Source organism: Pristiophorus japonicus, unplaced genomic scaffold (genome assembly GCF_044704955.1).
Source record: "Pristiophorus japonicus isolate sPriJap1 unplaced genomic scaffold, sPriJap1.hap1 HAP1_SCAFFOLD_1072, whole genome shotgun sequence".
NCBI classification, from domain to species: Eukaryota; Metazoa; Chordata; class Chondrichthyes; family Pristiophoridae; genus Pristiophorus; species Pristiophorus japonicus.
In genome coordinates this window covers 45,134-63,204 of record NW_027250726.1, presented here as the reverse complement: position 1 = coordinate 63,204, position 18,071 = coordinate 45,134, and the positions used below count along the sequence as shown (strand labels likewise).

Genomic DNA, 18,071 nt, shown 5'->3' with positions numbered 1-18,071 from the left:
GGGTTTATATATAGAATAACGGATACGCGGGAGTGAGTTACAGGCTGGAATCTAATCGAGGGGTTCGGGGGGTTTATATATAGAATAACAGATACCCGGGAGTGAGTTACAGGCTGGAATCTAATCAACGGGTTTGGGGGGGGGTTTATATATAGAATAACGGATACCCGGGAGTGAGTTACAGGCTGGAATCTAATCGAGGGGTTTGGGAGGGGTTTATATATAGAATAACGGATACCCGGGAGTGAGTTACAGGCTGGAATCTAATCGAGGGGTTAGGGGGGGGGTTTATATAGAGAATAACAGAGACCCGGGAGTGAGTTACAGGCTGGAATCTAATCGACGGGTTCGGGGGGTTTATATATAGAATAACGGATACCCGGGCGTGAGCTACAGGCTGGAATCTAATCGAGGGGTTCGGGGGGTTTATATATAGAATAACAGATACCCGGGAGTGAGTTGCAGGCTGGAATCTAATCGAGGGGTTCGGGGGGTTTATATTCAATAACAGATACACGGGAGTGAGTTACAGGCTGGGATCTAATCGAGGGGTTCGGGGGGTTTATATACAATAACAGATACCCGGGAGTGAGTTACAGACTGGGATCTAATCGAGGGGTTCGGGGGGTTTATATATAGAATAACAGATACCCGGGAATGAGTTACAGGCTGTAATCTAATCGAGGGGTTCGGGGGGTTTATATACAATAACAGATACCCAGGAGTGACTTACAGACTGGGATCTAATCGAGGGGTTCGGGGGGTTTATATATAGAATAACAGATACCCGGGAATGAGTTACAGGCTGGAATCTAATCGAGGGGTTCGGGGGGTTTATATATAGAATAACAGATACCCGGGAGTGAGTTACAGGCTGTAATCTAATCGAGGGGTTCAGGGGGTTTATATATAGAATAACAGATACCCGGGAGTGAGTTACAGGCTGGAATCTAATCGAGGGGTTCGTGGGGATTTATATATAGAATAACCGATACCCGGGAGTGAGTTACAGGCTGGAATCTAATCGAGGGGTTCGGGGGGGTTTATATATAGAATAACAGATACCCGGGAGTGAGTTACAGGCTGGAATCTAATCGAGGGGTTCGGGGGGTTTATATGTAGAATAACAGATACCCGGGAGTGAGTTACAGACTGGGATCTAATCGAGGGGTTCGGGGGGGTTTATATACAATAACGGATACCCGGGAGAGAGTTACCGGCTGGAATCTAATCGAGGGGTTCGGGGGTTTATATATAGAATAACGGATACCCGGGAGAGAGTTACAGGCTGGAATCTAATCGAGGGGTTCGGGGGGTTTATATACAATAACAGATACCCGGGAGTGAGTTACAGGCTGGGATCTAATCGAGGGGTTCGGGGGTTTATATATAGAATAACAGATACCCAGGAGTGAGTTACAGGCTGGAATCTAATCGAGTGGTTCGGGGGGTTTATATATACAATAACAGATACCCGGGAGTGAGTTACAGGCTGGAATCTAATCGAGGGGTTCGGGGGGTTTATATGTAGAATAACAGATACCCGGGAGTGAGTTACAGACTGGGATCTGATCGAGGGGTTCGGGGGGGTTTATATACAATAACGGATACCCGGGAGAGAGTTACCGGCTGGAATCTAATCGAGGGGTTCGGGGGTTTATATATAGAATAACGGATACCCGGGAGAGAGTTACAGGCTGGAATCTAATCGAGGGGTTCGGGTGGTTTATATACAATAACAGATACCCGGGAGTGAGTTACAGGCTGGGATCTAATCAAGGGGTTCGGGGGTTTATATATAGAATAACAGATACCCAGGAGTGAGTTACAGGCTGGAATCTAATCGAGTGGTTCGGGGGGTTTATATATACAATAACAGATACCCGGGAGTGAGTTACAGGCTGGAACCTAATCGAGGGGTTCGGGGGGTTTATATATAGAATAACAGATACCCGGGAGTGAGTTACACACTGGAATCTAATCGAGGGGTTTATATATACAATAACAGATACCCGGGAGTGAGTTACAGGCTGGAACCTAATCGAGGGGTTCAGGGGGTTTATATACAATAACAGATTCCCGGGAGTGAGTTACAGGCTGGAATCTAATCGAGGGGTTCGGGGGGGTTTATATATAGGATAACAGATACCCGGGAGTGAGTTACAGGCTGGAATCTAATCGAGGGGTTCGGGGGGGTTTATATATAGAATAACAGATACCCGGGAGTGAGTTACAGGCTGGAATCTAATCGAGGGGTTCGGGGGGTTTATATATAGAATAACAGATACCCGGGAGTGAGTTACAGACTGGAATCTAATCGAGGGGTTCGGGGGGTTTATATATAGAATAACAGATACCCGGGAGTGAGTTACAGGCTGGAATCTAATCGAGGGGTTCGGGGGGGTTTATATATAGAATAACAGATACACGGGAGTGAGTTACAGGCTGGAATCTAATCGAGGGGTTCAGGGGGGTTTATATATAGAATAACAGATACCCCGGAGTGAGTTACAGGCTGGAATCTAATCGAGGGGTTCGGGGGGTTTATATACAATAACAGATACCCGGGAGTGAGTTACAGGCTGGGGTATAATCGAGGGGTTCGGAGGGTTTATATACAATAACGGATACCCGGGAGTGAGTTACAGGCTGGAATCTAATCGAGGGGTTCGGGGGGTTTATATACAATAACAGATACCCGGGAGTGAGTTACAGGCTGGAATCTAATCGAGGGGTTCGGGGGGTTTATATATAGAATAACGGATACCCGGGAGTGAGTTACAGGCTGGAATCTAATCGAGGGGTTCGGGGGATTTATATATACAATAACAGATACCCGGGAGTGAGTTACAGGCTGGGATCTAATCGAGGGGTTCGGGGGTTTATATATAGAATAACAGATACCCGGGAGTGAGTTACAGGCTGGGATCCAATCGAGGGGTTCGGGGGGTTTATGTACAATAACGGATACCCGGGAGTGAATCTAATCGAGGGGTTCGGGGGGTTTCTTTACAATAACAGATACCCGAGAGTGAGTTACAGGCTGGAATCTAATCGAGGGGTTCGGGGGGGTTTATATATAGAATAACAGATACCCGGGAGTGAGTTACAGGCTGGAATCTAATCGAGGGGTTCGGGGTGTTTATATACAATAACAGATACCCAGGAGTGAGTTACAGGCTGGGGTATAATCGAGGGGTTCGGGGGTTTATATACAATAACGGATACCCGGGAGTGAATCCAATCGAGGGGAGCCGGATGAAGCACAGGATATCGAATGCTTGCACCATCCGCCACTCACCTAGCAACCCTTGAGCCCGCTGAGAAAGCCCGTCTCCCCGGACGACGTAAAAGCCGAGGTGGTCCAGCTGGAGGTGCGAGGGGTGGGCGTAGCGGTGGAGCAGGACCTGGAACTGGATCTCCGGGCCGAGCCAGAGGCCCACGCCGGCCGAACGGGACACCGCGAGCCGCAGCCCCGGTTTGCTGGTGTCGGAGGCGGGTTGCCAGGGGAGGGAGAGGCGGTGCTCCCCTTCCAGGGTCACGCCCTCCCGGCTGACGTTGACCCTGTAGCCCCCGCGCCCAGGAATCGCTGCCCGCACCGCGATCCAGTCGAAAAAGTTGCGGGGCCGCGCCGTGTGCTCCGGGTTGAGCGGGGCTCCCATCAAATGGCCGTCGACTGTGACTCCTGGGGAAAGAGATCGAACGAGACACATAATGTTATGTATGCAATAAAGGTATAAACTGAGTACTGTTTAACTGAACAAGGTACAACCTTGCCTCTGCTTTATTACAGGCCAAAGTGCCTGACTCACAAAGTGGCTGGCCTTTTATACCAGAGCAGCACCACGTGCATGCTGCTCAGTGGCCTCCGGCAATGACACCATCTGGTGGCTACAAACAGCATAGAAACATAGAAAATAGGTGCAGGAGTAGGCCATTCGGCCCTTCTAGCCTGCACCGCCATTCAATGAGTTCATGGCTGAACATTCAACTTCAGTACCCCATTCCTGCTTTCTCGCCATACCCCTTGATCCCCCTAGCAGTAAGGACTCATCTAACTCCTTTTTGAATGTATTTAGTGAATTGGCCTCAACAACTTTCTGTGGTAGAGAATTCCACAGGTTCACCACTCTCTGGGTGAAGAAGTTCCTCCGCATCTCGGTCCTAAATGGCTTACCCCTTATCCTTAGACTGTGACCCCTGGTTCTGGACTTCCCCAACATTGGGAACATTCTTCCTGCATCTAACCTGTCTAACCCCGTCAGAATTTTATATGTTTCTATGAGGTCCCCTCTCATTCTTCTGAACTCCAGTGAATACAAGCCCAGTTGATCCAGTCTTTCTTGATAGGTCAGTCCCGCCATCCCGGGAATCAGTCTGGTGAACCTTCGCTGCACTCCCTCAATAGCAAGAATGTCCTTCCTCAGGTTAGGAGACCAAAACTGTACACAATACTCCAGGTGTGGCCTCACCAATGCCCTGTACAACTGTAGCAACACCTCCCTGCCCCTGTACTCAAATCCCCTTGCTATGAAGGCCAACATGCCATTTGCTTTCTTAACCGCCTGCTGCACCTGCATGCCAACCTTCAATGACTGATGTACCATGACACCCAGGTCTCTTTGCACCTCCCCTTTTCCTAATCTGTCACCATTCAGATAATAGTCTGTCTCTCTGTTTTTACCACCAAAGTGGATAACCTCACATGACACATCAGAAATAGGAGCAGGAGTCGGCCATTCGGCCCCTCGAGCCTGCTCCGCCATTTAATACGACCATGGCTGATCCGATCATGGACTCAGCTCCACTTCCCTGCCCGCCCCCTTATCCCCTTATCGGTTAAGAAACTGTCTATCTCTGTCTTAAATATATTCAATGTCCCGGCTTCCACAGCTCTCTGAGGCAGCGAATTCCACAGATTTACAACCCTCTGAGAGAAGAAATTCCTCCTCATCTCAGTTTTAAATGGGCGGCCCCTTATTCTAAGACCATGCCCCCTAGTTCTAGTCTCCCCCCATCAGTGGAAACATCCTCTCTGCATCCACCTTGTCGAGCCCCCTCATAATCTTATACGTTTCGATAAGATCACCTCTCATTCTTCTGAATTCCAATGAGTTGAGGCCCAACCTTCTCAACCTTTCCTCATAAGACAACCCCCTCATCCCCGGAATCAACCGAGTGAACCTTCTCTGAACTGCCTCCAAAGCAAGTATATCCTTTCACACATACACACACACACACACTCACACACACACTCACACTCACACACACTCACACACACACTCACACTCACACTCACATACACTCACACACACACACACACTCACACACACACTCACACACACACTCACACTCACATACACTCACACAAGCACATACACACACATTCACACTCACACACACGCTCACACTCACTCACACTCACTCACACACGCACACAAACTCACTCACACACACTCACTCACTCACTCACACACTCACTCACACACTCACACACAAAAACACTCACACACACACACTCATACTCACTCACACACACACACTCACTCACACACACACACTCACACACTCACACACAAAAACACACACACACACTCACACTCACTCGCTCACACACACACACATATTCTCACACACACACACACACACTCACTCACTCTCACACACACACTCACACTCACACACACACACACTCACACTCACTCGCTGACACACACTCTCACACACACACACACCTCTCCCATCCACTCACAAACCCCCACAGGTGAGTGGGCCCTGTACCTGAGAGAGGGTCCTCCACCAGCCGCAGCGTGTCCTCCGCATGGCCATCAATGGTGAAGCAAATGCTGTCGTTGGAATTCGGCACCTTGACCACAAAGTGAGGATCTCCGTCCACTGCCCGGGAGAGAAAGAGGGAGTGAAACCCTGAGGAAACTCAGCGCACGGTGCCACACGCCACGGGCAGGCCGTGAAGAGCCCGCTGCCAGCAGTCTCCAGCGGGAGGCGTAACCGCTCGAAGCCCGAGGGAGCCCCGCACTGTCGGAGGGTCAGTACTGAGGGAACGCCGCACTGTCGGAGCGGCGGTACTGAGGGAGCACCGCACTGTCGGAGGGGCAGTACTGAGGGAGTGCCGCACTGTCGGAGGGGCAGTACTGAGGGAGCCCCGCACTGTCGGAGGGGCGGTACTGAGGGAACGCCGCACTGTCGGAGGGGCAGTACTGAGGGAGCACCGCACTGTCGGAGGGTCAGTACTGAGGGAACGCCGCACTGTCGGAGGGTCAGTACTGAGGGAGCACCGCACTGTCGGAGGGTCAGTACTGAGGGAACGCCGCACTGTCGGAGGGTCAGTACTGAGGGAGCACCGCACTGTCGGAGGGTCAGTACTGAGGGAACGCCGCACTGTCGGAGGGGCTGTACTGAGCGAGTGCTGCACTGTTGGAGGGGCAGTACTGAGGGAGCGCCGCACTGTCGGAGGGGCGGTATTGAGGGAGCGCCGCACTGTTGGAGGGGCGGTACTGAGGGAGCGCCGCATTGTCGGAGGGGCAGTACTGAGGGAGCCCCGCACTGTCGGAGGGGCAGTACTGAGGGAGCGCCGCACTGTCGGAGGGGCAGTACTGAGGGAGCGCCGCACTGTCGGAGGGGCAGTACTGAGGGAGCCCCGCACTGTCGGAGGGGCAGTACTGAGGTAGCGCCGCACTGTCGGAGGGGCAGTACTGAGGGAGCACCGCACTGTCGGAGGGGCAGTACTGAGGGAGCGCCGCACTGTCGGAGGGGCAGTACTGAGGGAGCGCCGCACTGTCGGAGGGGCAGTACTAGGGAGCGCTGCATTGTCGGAGGGGTGTAAAAGATCGCGAAGAAAAGCAGGAGAGTTCTCCGCGATGTCTGGGGACCAATATTTATCCCTCAATCAACGTCACAAAAAACAGAGGATCTGGGTCATTATCACATCGCTGTGTGTGGGAGCTTGCTGTGCGCAAATTGGCGTTTCCCACATTACAACAGTGAGCGCACTCCAAACAAAGTCCTTCATTGGCCGTAACGTGCTTTGAGGAGTCCGGTGGTTGTAACAAGCGCTATGAAAATGCAAGACTTTTTCTTTGTTACTTACAGAAATATTGGAGTCAAGAGGGTGCAGAAATATGGGTGATGGACCGGAGGAGGGGGGTGGCCTGTAGTTAAAATCAGGCCTCACGCAGCAGTAACTTGATGGAATGTTCTGGTTTCTCTCCTTGATTTCACCCCCCCCTCCCCCGCCACCCCACCTCCCCTCCTCTCTCACTGGGACGAACGTCACCAGAGGACACTTACCAGAGTATAAGTACGGGCCTGGTCCCGGCATCCTCGGGTCCACGAGGCCATCTAAATTGGGAAGAATTATTCATTTTGCTTTGAGCAGTACAACACAAAAGACTGCCTGACTGTCCTTCCAAGGGCAGGTGCAGCACGGGTGAGATACAGAGTAAAGCTCCCGCTACACTGTCCCATCAAACACTCCCAGGGCAGGTACAGCACGGGGTTAGATACAGAGTAAAGCTCCCTCTACACTGTCCCATCAAACAATCCCAGGGCAGGTACAGCACGTGTTAGATACAGAGTAAAGCTCCCTCTACACTGTCACATCAAACACTCCCAGGGCATGTACAGCATGGGGTTAGATACAGAGTAAAGCTCCCGCTACACTGTCCCATCACACACTCCAAGGGCAGGTACAGCACGGGTTAGATACAGAGTAAAGCTCCCTCTACACTGTCCCCATCAAACACTCTCAGGACAGGTACAGCATGGGGTTAGATACAGAGTAAAGCTCCCTCTACACTGTCCCCATCAAACACTCCCCGGGCAGGTACAGCACGGGGTTAGGTACAGAGTAAAGCTCCCTCTACACTGTCCCATCAAACACTCCCAGGGCAGGTACAGGGGGTTAGATACAGAGTAAAGCTCCCTCTACACTGTCCCATCAAACATTCCCAGGGCAGGTACAGCACGGGGTTAGATACAGAGTAAAGCTCCCACTACACTGTCCCATCAAACACTCCCAGGGCAGGTACAGGACGGGGTTAGATACAGAGTAAAGCTCCCTCTATACTGTCCCATGAAACACTCCCAGGCCAGGTACAGCACGGGTTAGATACAGAGTAAAGCTCCCTCTACACTGTACCATCAAACACTCCCAGGGTAGGTACAGGGGGTTAGATACAGAGTAAAGCTCCCTCTACACTGTCCCATGAAACACTCCCAGGGCAGGTACAGCACGGGGTTAGATACAGAGTAAACCTCCCTCTACACTGTCCCATCAAACACTCCCAGGCCAGGTACAGCATGGGTTAGATACAGAATAAAGCCCCCTCTACACTGTCCCCCTCAAACACTCCCAAGGCAGGTACAGCACGGGTTAGATACAGAGTAAAGCTCCCTCTACACTGTCACATCAAACACTCCCAGGCCAGGTACAGCATGGGTTAGATACAGAGTAAAGCCCCCTCTACACTGTCCCCCTCAAACACTCCCAGGGCAGGTACAGCACGGGGTTAGATACAGAGTAAAGCTCCCTCTACACTGTCACATCAAACACTCCCAGGCCAGGTACAGCACGGGTTAGATACAGAGTAAAGCTCCCTCTACACTGTCCCATCAAACAATCCCGGGGCAGGTACAGCACGGGGTTAGATACAGAGTAAAGCTCCCTCTTCACTGCCCCATCAAACACTCCCAGAGCAGGTACAGCACGGGGTTAGATACAGAGTAAAGCTCCCTCTTCACTGCCCGAACACTGTGCGTCAACCACTAGGTGAGACCACCTCATTGCCTCAGTTTCAACTCAAACCCTCTCCCGATGGTCTCAGGTGACTGGGTTGTGAGAATTTGATAGAAAATTGGCTAGTTTTTGTGGGAGACCTCAGCTCACTCGGATCATGGTGTGGTTCGCAAGAGATTCCACCTCATCCTTTGCACTCAGGACAGGTCAGAAAAGGATTTGTGTATAAGGGTAAAGACATCTTACTCCAGTTATACAGGGCCTTGGTGAGACCACACCTGGAGTATTGTGCACAGTTTGGGTCTCCTTACCAAAGGAAGGATATACTTGCCGTAGAGGGAGTGCAGCGAAGGTTCACCAGACTGATTCCTGGGAGGGCAGGACTGTCGTATGAGGAGAGATTGGGTCGACTGGGCCTGTATTCACTGGAGTTGAGAAGAATGAGAGGGGATCTCATTGAAAGGTATAAAATTCTGACGGGGTTGGACAGACTGGATGTGGGGAGGATGTTTCCCCGGGGCTGTGAAGTCTAGAACAAGGGGACACAGTTTCAGGATACGGGGTAGGAAATTTAAGAGCGAGATGAGGAGAAATGTTTTCACTCCGAGGGTGGTGAACCTGTGGAATTCTCTCCCACAGAAGGCTTTGGAGGCCAAGTCACTGAATATATTTAAGAGGGAGATAGATCGGTTTCTAGACACAAAAGGCATCAAGGGGTATGGGGAGAAAGCGGGAATATGGTGTTGAGATAGAGGATCAGCCATGGTCATATTGAATGGTGCAGGCTCGAGGGGCCGAATGGCCGACTCCTGCTCCTATTGTCTATGTTTCAGGATAAGGGGTAGGCCATTTAGGACTGAGATGAGGAGAAACTTCTTCACTCAGAGGGTTGTGAAACTCTGGAATTCTCTGCCCAGAGAGCTGTGGAGGTTCAGTCATTGAGATAGAAGATCAGCCAAAATCTTATTGAATGGTGGAGCAGGCTTGAGGGGCCGAATGGCCGACTCCTGCTCCTAATTCTTATGTTCTTAACCTTACATCCCGGCAGTCTGGCTTGGATTCAAATGCGGGTCACAGAGGGGAAAGGTCAATAGGCCAATTTCCTGTGTCACCCAAACGCAAAGAAATTATCCCACGGGTCTGCTCTCACCAACATCAATGACACCGTCCGTTTCAGCCTCGAAAAAAGATGAAACAAATTAAGATGTGAATTGCAAATCTGCTGTGGCTCAGTGGTCTCACGCATGCCTCTGAGTCAAAGGCTCATAAGTCCGAGCCCCCACCCAGGGACTCAAACCCATAATCCAGGCCAGTGCCCCTCCGACAGTGCGGCGCTCCCTCAGTACTGCCCCTCCCACAGTGCGGCGCTCCTTCAGTACTGCCCCTCCCACAGTGCGGTGCTCCCTCAGTACTGCCCATCCTACAGTGCGGCGCTCCTTCAGTACTGCCCCTCCCACAGTGCGGTGCTCCCTCAGTACCGCCCCTCCGACAGTGCGGCGCTCCCTCAGTACCGCCCCTCCGACAGTGCGGTGCTCCCTCAGTACCGCCCCTCCGACAGTGCGGCGCTCCCTCAGTACCGCCCCTCCCACAGTGCGGCGCTCCCTCAGTATTGTCCCTCCGACAGTGTGGCGCTCCCTCAGTTTCGCCCCTCTGACAGTGCGGCGCTCCTTCAGTACTGCCCCTCTGACAGTGCGGCACTCCCTCAGTACCGCCCCTCCGACAGTGCGGTGCTCCCTCAGTACCGCCCCTCTGACAGTGCGGCGCTCCCTCAGTACCGCCCCTCCGACAGTACGGCACTCCCTCAGTACTGCCCCTCCGACAGTACGGCGCTCTTTCAGTACTGCTCCTCCGACAGTGCGGCGCTCCCTCAGTACTACCCCTCCGACAGTGCGGTGCTCCCTCAGTACCGCCCCTCCGACAGTACGGCACTCCCTCAGTACCGCCCCTCTGACAGTGCGGCGCTCCCTCAGTACTGCTCCTCCGACAGTGCGGCGCTCCCTCAGTACTGCTCCTCCGACAGTGCGGCGCTCCCTCAGTACTGCTCCTCCGACAGTGCGGCGCTCCCTCAGTACTGCTCCTCCGACAGTGCGGTGCTCCCTCAGTACCGCCCCTCCGACAGTACGGCACTCCCTCAGTACCGCCCCTCTGACAGTGCAGCGCTCCCTCAGTACTGCTCCTCCGACAGTATGGTGCACCTCAGTACTGCCCCTCCGACAGTGCAGCGCCCCCTCAGTACTGGCACTGGGAGGAGTGTGGGACCTGGATTGTGGGGCTCGAGTCGCTGGAGTGGGAGCTCGAACCCATAACCTCCTGACCATACTCATCGCACACCCAGATCGCACAGGGGAAAGTTTAATTCTCCAACCTTACTGCGTTTAACACAAACACATCCATAATAATAAAAATATATATTTTCTTACCAGTAAAATCGTAAAGAACTCCATGTAATAACATATCTAAAATAAAACAAGATATTAATTAGTTAGATAGATATAAAAAGAAGGTAGGGGCTCGAGAGAAGGTGCAAAAAAGAGTACCAGAAATGCGAGGGTATACCTATCAGGAAAGGATGACGAGGGTGGATCTCTTTTCCCTTGAACATCAGAAATAGGAGCAGGAGTCGGCCATTCGGCCCCTCGAGCCTGCTCCGCCATTCAATAAGATCATGGCTGATCCGATCATGGACTCAGCTCCACTTCCCTGCCCACTCCCCGTAACCCTTCACTCCCTTATCGCTCAAAAGTCTGTCGATCTCTGTCTTAAATATATTCAATGTCCCGGCTTCCACAGCTCTCTGAGGCAGAGAATTCCACAGATTTACAACCCCCTGAGAGAAGAAATTCCTCCTCATCTCAGTTTTAAATGGGCGGCCCCTTATTCTGTCTATGTTCCCTAGAATCGTCGTGTTCCAAGATGACATCCTGATCACCGGTCGTGACTCCGAGGAACATCTGAACAACCTGGAAGAGGTTCTACATCGTCTGGACAAAGTGGGACTCAGACTGGAACGCTCGAAGTGCATCTTCATGGCACCAGAGATCGAATTCCTGGGGAGGAAAATTGCTGCATTAGGCCTATGGACGCGAAAACCAAGGCCATCAAAAATGCACCCAAGCCTCAGAATGTGATGGAGCTGCGTTCGTTCCTTGGTCCACTCATCTCCTTCGGTCATTTCCTACCTAGATTGAGCACTTCAGTAGAGCCACTGCACATGCTGCCAAGAAAAAGCGACAACTGGGTTTGGAGTGCGTCTCAAGATAGAGCTTTTGAGAAAGCTACTAATCTGCTTTGCTCTAACAAGCTGCTGGTACATTATGATCCGTGTAAGCGTCTAGTATTGGCCTGTGATGCTTCATCATATGGAGTTGGTTGCGTGCTCCAACCAGCTAATGAGTCGGGTAAACTACAGCCTGTTGCGTATGCTTCTTGTCAAAGGTTTGTCAAAGGTGGAAAGAGCCTACAGCATGGTGGAGAAAGAGGCACTAGTCTGTGTGTATGGGGTTAAAAAGATGCATCAGTACCTGTTTGGTCTTCGGTTTGAACTGGAAACAGATCACAAGCCGCTCATTTCATTGTTTTCGGAAAACAAAGGTATCAATACCAATGCATCGTCCCGCATCCAGAGATGGGCGCTGACATTATCTGCCTATGGTTATGTCATTCGCCATAGACCTGGCACCGAGAATTGTGCCGATGCACTGAGCCGTCTGCCGTTGCCCACACCGGAGGTGGAGATGCCACAACCGGCAGAACTACTGTTAGTCATGGATGCTTTTGAAAGTGAAGGAACCCCTGTCATGGTTCAACAAGTTAAGACCTGGAGCAGCCAGGACCCGATATTATTGGTTGTGAAACGTTGTGTCCTTCGTGGTGATTGGTCTGCCATATCTAAGCAAAGACGAACTATCCATTCAGTCCGATTGTTTACTGTGGGGTAATCATGTTGTTATGCCTAAGAAAGACAGAGAGAAATTTGTACATGACCCTCATCCCGGTATTGTCATGATGAAAGCCATTGCCAGGTCTCATGTATGGTGGCCGGGAATTGACTCTGAGCTGGAATCATGTGTGCATCAGTGCAACACTTGCATGCAGCTCAGCAAAGCACCAGCGGAATCGCCACTGAGTCTGTGGTTGTGGCCGTCCAAACCATAGTCCAGGATCCACATCGACTTTGCAGGTCCCTTCCTGGGAAAGATGTTTTTAGTTGTGGTGGATGCATATTCCAAGTGGATAGAGTGTATCATCATGTCATCCAGTACATCCACAGCTACCATTGAGAGCCTTCGTGTCATGTTTGCCACTCATGGTCTGCCCGACATCGTTGTAAGCGACAACGGACCTTGCTTCACTAGTTTGGAGTTTCAAGAGTTCGTGAAACTCAATGGTATTAAACATGTGAGATCAGCACCATTCAAACCCACATCTAATGATCAAGCAGAGCGTGCTGTCCAAACCATCAAGCAGAGTATGAAACGTGTAACTCAAGGTTCACTGCAGACTCGCTTGTCATGCATATTGCTTAATTACAGGACAAGACCCCACACGCTTACCGGGGTCCCCCCTGCTGAACTATTGATGAAGAAAGGTCTCAAGACCAGGCTCTCTCTTGTCCGCCCTGACTTGAACGTTCATGTTGAATACAGACATCAAAGTCAGCAGTGGTATCATGATCGCGCTACTGTGTCACGCGACATTTCTGTTAATGATCCTGTGTATGTACTAAATTATGGTCAAGGTCCCAAGTGGATCACCGGTATTGTTACGGCCAAGGAGGGCAACAGAGTGTTTATCGTCAAGCTCAAGAATGGGCAGACATGCAGGAAACATGTTGATCAGATAAAGCTGTGGCACACGGATCGACCGGAACAGTCTGAGGAAGACACAATCAGGGACCAACCAACCTACCTTCAGTCATCAGAGGACTCCACAGTCATCAATGAATCTGGACTTTCAATCCCTGACATGGTCATTGTCACTCCCATCAGATCGGCGACCCAGCCCCCAGTCATAACAGCCTCAGAACACTCACCCAAGGCTGGAGTTGAACTGAGATGATTAACTCGGGAGCGGAAAGCCCTGAACCGTCATAATTTGTAAAAAGACCGTTACTAATATCTCAAAGGGGGATATTGTCATGTATGTATGCTTGGGGTTACTAGCCACCAGGGGGCGCCACTGTTGGAGGTCATTGGGCTGTATGCACGTGTGTGTGGTCCAGGTATAAAAGGCCAGCCACCATGTAATGTAATCACTTTGGGCCCTAATAAAGCAGAGCCAGGTTTGTACCTGTGTTAGTTTACAGCATTCAGTCTATCGAGCTATTGCATACATAACAGAAACGTTACAAGGACACCCTCAAAGCCTCCCTGATAAAGTGCAACATCCCCACTGACACCTGGGAGTCCCTGGCCAAAGACCAGTTCGCCCTAAGAGGAGGAAGTGCATCCGGGAGGGCGCTGAGCACCTCGAGTCTCGTTGCCGAGAGCGTGCAGAAACCAAGCGCAGACAGCGGAAGGAGCGTGCGGCAAACCAGTCCCACCCTCCCCTTCCCTCAACCACTGTCTGTCCCACCTGTGACAGGGACTGTGGTTCCCGTATTGGACTGTTCAGTCACCTAAGGCCTCATTTTAAGAGTGAAAAGCAAATGGCATGCTGGCCTTCATAGTGAGGGGATTTGAGTATAGGAGCAGGGAGGTCTTACTGCAGTTGTACAGGGCCTTGGTGAGGCCACACCTTGAGTATTGTGTACAGTTTTGGTCTCCTAATCTGAGGAAGGACATTCTTGCTATTGAGGGAGTGCAGCGAAGGTTCACCAGACTGATTCCTGGGATGGCAGGACTGACATATGAAGAAAGACAGGATCAACTAGGCTTATATTCACTGGAACTTAGAAGAAGGAGAGGGGATCTCATAGAAACATATAAAATTCTGACGTGATTGGACAGGTTAGATGCAGGAAGAATGTTCCCGATGTTGGGGAAGTCCAGAACCAGGGCTCACAGTCTAAGGATAAGGGGTAAGCCATTTAGGACCGAGATGAGGAGAAACTTCTTCACTCAGAGAATTGTGAACCTGTGGAATTCTCTACCACAGAAAGTTGTTGAGGCCAGTTCGTTAGATATATTCAAAAGGGAGTTAGATGTGGCCCTTACGGCTAAAGGGATCAAGGGGTATGGAGAGAAAGCAGGAATGGGGTACTGAAGTTGCATGATCAGCCATGATCATATTGAATGGCGGTGCAGGCTCGAAGGGCCAATGGCCGACTCCTGCACCTATTTTCTATGTTTCTATGGAAGCAAGTCTTCCTCGATTCTGAGGGACTGCCTATGATGATGATGCTGCCTTAGGATAGTTAAAGAAACATACAACATTCTTACAGGACTTGACAGGGTAGATGCAGGAAGGATGTTGAGGTCGAAGATCAGCCATGATCACATTGAACAGCAGGCTCGAGGGGCCGAATAGCCGACTCCTGTCCCTATTTCTTATGTTCTTAACCTTACATCCTACCAGTCTGGCTTGGATTTAAATCTGGGTCTCAGAGGTGAAAGGTCAATAGCCACCCACATGCAAAGAAATGATCCAATTAATCTGTTGTCACCTGCGGCATCTTCAACGTCATAGTCATCATAGTTATGGTCATAGTCCATCTCAGTTTCTAAAAAAGATAAAACAAATGAGATATTAATTGTGACTCAGCCATGGCTCAGTGACTCTCGCGCTCGCCTTAGGGTCAGAAGGACGTGGCTTTGGGAGCCCACTCCAGAGACTCGGGGCATAAAACTGTCCCATCAAACACTCCCAGGACAGCTACAGCACGGGTTGGATACAGAGTAAAGCTCCCTCTACGATGTCCCATCAAATACTCCCAGGGCAGGTACAGCATGGGAGTTAGATACAGAGTAAAGCTCCCTCCACAATGTCCCATCAAACACTCCCAGGGCAGGTACAGCATGGAGTTAGATACAGAGTAAAGCTCCCTCCACAATGTCCCATCAAACACTCCCAGGGCAGGTACAGCACGGGGTTAGATACAGAGTAAAGCTCCCTCTACGATGTCCCATCAAATACTCCCAGGGCAGGTACAGCATGGGAGTTAGATACAGAGTAAAGCTCCCTCCACAATGTCCCATCAAACACTCCCAGGGCAGGTACAGCATGGAGTTAGATACAGAGTAAAGCTCCCTCCACAATGTCCCATCAAACACTCCCAGGGCAGGTACAGCACGGGGTTAGATACAGAGTAAAGCTCCCTCTACACTGTCCCATCACACACTCCCAAGGAACGTACAGCACAGGGTTAGATACAGAGTAAAGCTCCCTCTACACTGTCCCATCAAACACTCCCAGGGAGCGGTTTAGATACAGGACACCGAAACGTCAAGTTATTGTACATTCTCTGACTTTGCCTGTTGCTGTCAGGGAGGCAGTTGCTATAGTTTGTGTCGTTCCTTACGTTGACTCAGCTGACTCACTGACTCACCGAAATGGTCAGAATCCACTTTTGTTTGCACATATACATCTGTTGGGAAAAAGAATATGAATCAGCTGAGGCTCAGATAAGGAAATAGTTAGAAAGATAAACATCAGGGAGAATGAATATCCTCTTTCTCTGTGTCGAGCTTTATGGGAATGTCTACGGAAGTTATTTATTTGGACTTCCAGAAGGCTTTCGACAAGGTTCCACAGGAAAGACTTGACAAAAATGAGAGTGCCTGGAATTGGAGGCAATCAGTTCTTAAATTCATAGAATGATACATCACAGGAGCAATCCATTCGGCCCATCGAGCCCGTGTTGTGCCGGCTCTGTGACAGAGCGACCCAATCAGTCCCACACTCCCCCCTGCCCTTTCCCCACAGCCCAGCACATTTCCCCTTCCAGTATTTATCCAATTCCCAGTTTGAAAGTTACTATTGAATCTGCTCCCACCGCCCTTTCAGGCAGCGCATTCCCGATCACAACAACTCGCTGCGTAAACACATTCTCCCCATCTCCCCCTCTGGTTCCATCGCCGATTATCGTCAATCTGTGTCCCTCTGGTTACCCGCCCTCCTGCCCCAGGGAACAGCTTCTCCCGATCCACTTGACCCCTCACAATTTTGAACACCTCGATTAAATCTCCCCTCAACCTTCTCTGCTCCAAGGAGAACAATCTCAGCTTCTCCAGTCTCTCCCCGTCACTGAAGTCCCTCCTCCCCGGGACCATTCTGGCCAATCTCCCCCTTAACCTTCCTGACTCCAAGGAGAACAACCCCAGCTCCTCTAATCTCCCCACATCCCTCATTCCTGATGCAGTACAGGGATCCATATAGCTAAATTTCCTCCTGACATTAAGTTGGGTGGTATCGTAAATAGCGCAGATTGGAGCAGAGCTTTGCAAAGGGGCATTGATAGATTAAGTGAGTGGGCAAGTCTGTGGCAGATGGAGTTTAATGTGGGGAAGTGTGATGTCATCCACTTTGGGCCCAAAATAGATCAGAGTATTTGCCAAGAAGCTGGTAACTGTGTAGGAGTGGAGATATTCTGGAGTCCTAGAACAGAAAACACGGAAAATTGGTGGACAGGGACAAAAAATAATTACAGCCCGAATTTCAAGGGGGCTGGAATACAAGTTATTTTTCAGTTATATAAAACAAGGTGGATAAAGGGGATACCAGTGGATGTGGTGTATTTGGACTTCCAGAAGGCATTTGACAAGGTGCCACATAAAAGGTTACTGCACAAGATAAAAGTTCACGGGGTTGGGGTAATATATTAGCGTGGATAGAGGATTGACTAACTAACGGAGAACAGAGAGTCGGGATAAATGGTTCATTCTTGGGTTGGCAAACGGTAACTAGTGGGGTGCCGCAGGGATCAGTGCTGGGACCGCAACTATTTACAATCTATATTAACGACTTGGAAGAAGGGACTGAGTGTAACGTAGCCAAGTTTGCTGATGATACAAAGATGGGAGGAAAAGCAATGTGTGAGGAGGACACAAAAAATCTGCATAAGGACACAGACAGGCTCAGTGAGTGGGCAAAAATTTGGCAGATGGAGTATAATGTTGGAAAGTGTGAGGTCATGTACTTTGGTAGAAAAAAAATCAAAGAGCAAGTTATTATTTAAATGGAAAAAGATTGCAGAGTGCTGCAGTACAGCGGGACCTGGGGGTACTTGTGCATGAAACACAAAAGGTTAGTATGCAGGTACAGCAAGTGATCAGCAGGGCCAATGGTATCTTGGCCTTTATTGAAATGGGGATGGAGTATAAAAGCATGGAAGTCTTGCTCCAGTTATACAGGGTATTGGTGAGGCCACACCTGGAAT

At 50.5% G+C, this 18,071-nt stretch overlaps 1 protein-coding gene across 1 annotated transcript in view; it reads right to left on the bottom strand.

Moving 5' to 3' along the window:
- The window catches only part of LOC139241434 (inter-alpha-trypsin inhibitor heavy chain H6-like), a 59,329-nt gene that overhangs the window by 19,488 nt on the left and 21,770 nt on the right, over positions 1 to 18,071 (bottom strand). Inside the window, exons 6-11 of the mRNA XM_070869995.1 lie at positions 16,242 to 16,280; positions 15,360 to 15,416; positions 11,176 to 11,211; positions 7,309 to 7,359; positions 5,782 to 5,895; positions 3,302 to 3,685 (exon numbers count right to left, since the gene is read on the bottom strand). Of these exons, the coding sequence (XP_070726096.1) occupies positions 3,302 to 3,685; positions 5,782 to 5,895; positions 7,309 to 7,359; positions 11,176 to 11,211; positions 15,360 to 15,416; positions 16,242 to 16,280 (681 nt within the window). The remainder of the gene's footprint in view (positions 1 to 3,301; positions 3,686 to 5,781; positions 5,896 to 7,308; positions 7,360 to 11,175; positions 11,212 to 15,359; positions 15,417 to 16,241; positions 16,281 to 18,071) is intronic.